At 39.7% G+C, this 5,162-nt stretch overlaps 1 protein-coding gene across 1 annotated transcript; it reads left to right on the top strand.

Moving 5' to 3' along the window:
- Positions 1 to 289: 289 nt before the first annotated feature.
- On the top strand, positions 290 to 2,037 carry LOC311071418 (putative inhibitor of apoptosis). Its single transcript, XM_084095823.1, has one exon. It carries the CDS (start codon positions 469 to 471, stop codon positions 2,020 to 2,022), a length of 1,554 nt encoding a protein of 517 aa, XP_083951949.1. The 5' UTR covers positions 290 to 468; the 3' UTR covers positions 2,023 to 2,037.
- Positions 2,038 to 5,162: the final 3,125 nt, after the last annotated feature.

The raw sequence follows: 5,162 nt of genomic DNA, 5'->3' as shown, positions 1-5,162 counted from the left end.
AAAACATGATAGCCTGCAGAGATTTTCTATTCTGGTTAGACCATCTGTAAACGTTGTTTTACTTTATGTACTGCCGATCTATCATTTTCTTCACTACTTCAATGTATGAAAGTATAATGTTGAAATAAAATTTTCTGAATGAAAAAATGTCTGAGCTCATAATAATAGTATTATAATAGTATACATAATAATATTTAGAATAATAATATTTAGAATAATTAAAAATACTACATGATTTCAATATTCAAATATTTGATTTCTGCATTTAAATGACTGTATTCCCGAGGTGGCAACCATTTCCAAGATGTGAATACCTGAAATTGTGTGGTGATTTTTCAATTTTTGAAATTGTGGTGTTGAACAAAATTTGATTTTGTTCTTAGCATCGGTTCCTGCATCATAGAGGGTATTTAATAAGATTAATAAGATTATGTGTTCTGTCATGGACGACTAGACACTAGTCATGGGATGTCCAGCAGAGAGAAGGGCTTGAGTGGACACGCCCTGTGGTCACATTTTTACCCGCCACCGCAAACCTCCTGTCGTCCTCTCACTCTGCCTTTTCCCCCGCTTCGCAACGTAGCCATCCTACAGCTTTCCGTCCCTGCGACAGCCGTAACATCGACCACCACGGCATCCATTTCAGGCCAAATGGAGGAGCAGGTGGGTTACTTAAACACGGCATTCAGCAACCTGGCCCTCTCCAGTCCTATGTCTCACCAGCGACCTCCGACTTGTCACAATCCTGGCATGCGTCGGGAACTGGAACGCCTTGACACCTTTCAGAATTGGACTCTTGCTACATTAACTCCAGCCGAGCTTGCCAAAAGCGGTTTCTACTACCTTGGCCAGGACGACAGAGTGGCTTGCTTCAGTTGTGGAGGCCAGCTTAGCAACTGGGAACCGGGAGATCGGGCAGTATCAGAGCACCAGAGGCATTACCCCAACTGCCGCTTCGTTCGAGGTGACCGTGCAGATAATGTACCTTTATCTGGTGGCGGCCTTTCCAATGGATTGGCAATGCAACAGTGTGAAGAAAGGTTGCTCACATTTGTCAACTGGCCCTCAAGAATAACTGTTCGACCAGACCAATTGGCTAAGGCTGGTTTTTACTATGTTGGTCGTAATGATGACGTGAAGTGCTTTTGTTGTGATGGTGGACTCAGATGTTGGGAGTCTGGTGATGATCCATGGAGAGAACATGCTAAGTGGTTTCCAAGATGTGAATACCTGTTGCAAGAAAAGGGCCAAGAGTTTGTTCATCAGATTCAAGCAAGATTTCCAAGACTATTTGAACAGCTATTGACTAATGGAGACAGCGACTCAAGAGAATTTGTTGATCCACCTGTTGTACACCTGGGTCCTGGAGAAGACCGTTCAGAAGATGCAGTGATGATGAACAATCCTGTGGTGAAGCAAACCGTTCAAAGCAAAATCCTCGCAAGTGGAGAAAATTACGAAACCGTTCAAGAGTTGGTGTCTGATTTACTAAGTGCAGAAGATGAGAAGAGAGAGGAGGAGCGAGAAAGTAAGTTTCTTACTTTTCTTAAGAAACATCATCTTGCCATGTCACAGCAACTAAAAAGTGTGCAGAGCTTAATGGACCATCTTCTAGAGGAGAACGTCATCTCGCAGAAAGAGTATGGCATTATTCGTAACTGCACTACAGTCAAGCAGCAGACAGGGCAGCTCATTGAGTTAGTCCTGTCGAAAGGAAATGCAGCAGCAGAAGTCTTCTGCAACTGGATCAAGAAGAATGATGTCTGCCTGCTGAGAGAACTGATGGCCCAGACCAATGAAGCTGCATCACCAAGTCAAGATCTTTCAGACTTGCCTATGGAGGAACAGTTAAGAAGACTTCAAGAGGAGCGCACATGCAAAGTTTGCATGGATAAGGAAGTGAACATTGTCTTCATCCCCTGTGGTCACCTAGTTGTGTGCAAAGAATGTGCATCTTCTCTGCGCAAGTGCCCCATATGTAGAGGCTTGGTCAAAGGCGCTGTCCATACTTTCCTATCATAAAGTTTTCCTATCATTTGGATTTGCAAATTTACATTTAACTTGATGAATAAAAACAATGTAACCAAAAAAATAAAAAAAATAATGATACAACTTAGTCTAAATAAGAGCAATGTAGAGTCCTCGGATTTCTTCAAAACATTGTGACACCATGTTGTACGGACAAAAGATCTAAGATCTAAGACGCCTAAGTACAGTTTTTCAACCATCTAAAGTTTTTGAACAGACATTATTTAGTAACAATTATAATTTATATCATACATAAGTCTTCTAAAAGATAAATAGAAGATATGAATGTATTCAAACTTTAAAGATTTGATTTAAACAGTCTTTTAATTTTAAACTTTTAAGGTTATGCTTTTAAATGAATTTAGTATAAACTCTGGATGTAGTATGCTCTGGAACGCGGACTAGATTTACTGTGACATTGTCCCCCAGAGACTCATCTGGTCTGTAAGTCCTCTCGTCTCTGTGAGGGTCTGGAACATTTATTTCACACTGTAGTGTATCTCTGAAGGCTCTGGAGCTGTTTTGATTATGACAACTTAAACTATTTTCTTTTTGGATTGTTTTTATTGTTGCATAAAAAACTACTTCACCTCTCTGGAAATGTAAGGTGTTTTTATTTATATATTTATTTAGCTAAAACTTTGTTTACATTTTATTAAATTATTTATTTATTTATTTCATTTTTGAAAATGTACAAATGTAGTTTTCTGTGATGGTCGTGTTTAGGTGTACGGGATAGAATATGCAGTTACGGTACAAAAATCATCATGGCTATGGAAAGCCATAAAAATTGAAACTCCAGCATGGACAAAAAAAAAATGCTGATTTAAGACGACTAAATACAGTTTTTCAACAATCTAAAGTTTTTGAACAGACGCTGTTTAGTAGGGTACAAAAATCATTATGGCTATGAAAAGCCCCCACCATAAAAATTGAAACCCCAGCATGGATAAAAACAATCAGGGATGTGATTTTTCCGGATTAATCCGGAATTCCGGATTTTCCGACCTGAAAATGTGACCTACGTGAATCATGCAGATCTGTAAAAAAAAAAAAGGGGGGGGGGGTCGGGGGGTAATCTCACAGCCGTCACCATGGTAACCCGGGGATGCAATCTTTCCCCGCCCAGCGAGTGCTTGAAGTGCGTCAGAAACAGAGCGCGCGCGCGCGATCAGTTGTTGGTAATTTGTTGTGTAGCGTGCGCGACGCCGCATCCATATAGACAGCATTGCTTTTTTTGAGGGCGCTTAACACACAGGCTCGTAGAAACGGGCCTGGCAGCTCGCGCCAGTTCTAGACGCGGTGAAAGTTTCCTGATTGTGACGGATGGCTGAATTTGCATGACACATTATAAATGAGCATTATAGTCTGCGATAGATACAGTGCCAAAAAGAAGAGAAGAGGATAAAAGGGGATAAAGACAGAGGTAAAGTGATGTAGTGAATGAACAGTTTATCTAATTGCATAGGAGTGAGATACTATAATTTCATGGCAGTTATTTTTACCTTAAACTTAATGTTAGCAGTTGTTCTGACTGAGTTCTCCAGAGGCCCCAGACTGTGTGATTTTGTTACAATCATGTCAGTTTTAAGACGCATTTTTTATTATCACTTTTTTTATTAATGTTTTACCCTACAGTTGTGCAGTTTTGGGGGGAATACAGTATACAGGCCAAAAGTTTGGAAACATTACTATTTTTAATGTTTTTGAAAGAAGTTTCTTCTGCTCATCAAGCCTGCATTTATTTGATCAAAAATACAGATTTTTATTTTTTTTTAATATTGTGATATATTATTACAATTTAAAATAATTGGTTTTCAATTTATTATACTTTAAATTATAATTTATTTCTGTGATGCAAAGCTGAATTTTCAGGATCAATACTCCAGTCTTCAGCATGTGACATCCGGTCTATCACATGATCCTTTAGAAATCATTCTAATATTCTGATTTATTATAAGTGTTAGAAACAGTTCTGCTGCCTAAAATATTTGATGAATAAAAGGTTAAAAAGAACTGCATTTATTCAAAATAAAAAAAAAATATTTTCTAATAATATAAATCTTCTTTACTATCACTTTTTATCAATTTAACACATCCTTGCTGAATAAAAGTATTGATTTATTTCAAAAAAAGAAAGAAAAAAATTACTGAACCCAAATTACTGACCAGTAGTGTATATTGTTGTTACAAAAGATTTCTTTTTTATTTTTTTTAATTCTTCTTCTTTTTTATTTTTATTTTAATTTTATTACTTTTTATTCATCAAAGTATCCTAAAAGTATCACAGGTTATTAAAAAATATTAAGCAGCAGAACTGTTTCCAACTTTGATAATGAATCTGTCACGGTAGACGTATTCTCTGTTCCTTTTAGTCTCGTGTTTATGTTGTTGTGTGAGCGCGTGTGTAGTGGGTGTGAGTGTATGACATCACCTGATCCGCTCCAGCTGATCATCATCACTTCACCAGCTGCAAGCAATTCACCCTTCTATAAATACTCACCGTTGTTGTATCATCTTTGTCAGATCGTTTGTTGATGTCCTCCGTGTTGGTGTTCCGGTGTCCGTTCCTGCCTTGTGTTCCTGTTCCCGTTCTTCGTGGATTTCGTCGTCTTCTCACCGTCACCGTCACAGCACTTCATCACGGATCCTGACCATCTTGTCCCTGCGTCACCCATCTCACATCTGCTTGTACTGTTGACTGTGTTGCCGTAATAAAATACTTGCACTTGCTTCCTGTCTCATCTAGTCATTATGACAGAACGATCTGACCACGGAATGGAAGCAGCGAGCGCGTCTTCTGGAGCATTGGAAGAGTTCATTCATCACAGTATCCGAAGAATGGATTCGCAACAACAAGAGATCGGCGACACGGGTCGCGCAGTACAAGCCCTGGTGACGCAGGTGTCCGAGCTCACCCAGCAGATCCATCGCCTACAGATTCCCGCTGCGCCGCCCACACCGGCTGTTCCCCCCGCAACACCTGCAAGACCTTTCCAGTCCGAGCCTCGTCTACCCACACCGGAGACCTATTCAGGTGAACCAGCTTTTTGTAGAGCATTCTTGACGCGTTGTTCAATGCACTTTGCTCTTCAACCACAGACTTTCAGTACTGAACAGGCCAAAGTGGCGTT

Source organism: Abramis brama, assembly GCF_963993115.1.
Source record: "Abramis brama genome assembly, chromosome: 20".
In the NCBI taxonomy this organism is placed as follows: domain Eukaryota; kingdom Metazoa; phylum Chordata; class Actinopteri; order Cypriniformes; family Leuciscidae; genus Abramis; species Abramis brama.
This window is presented reverse-complemented; position numbering and strand designations above follow the sequence as displayed.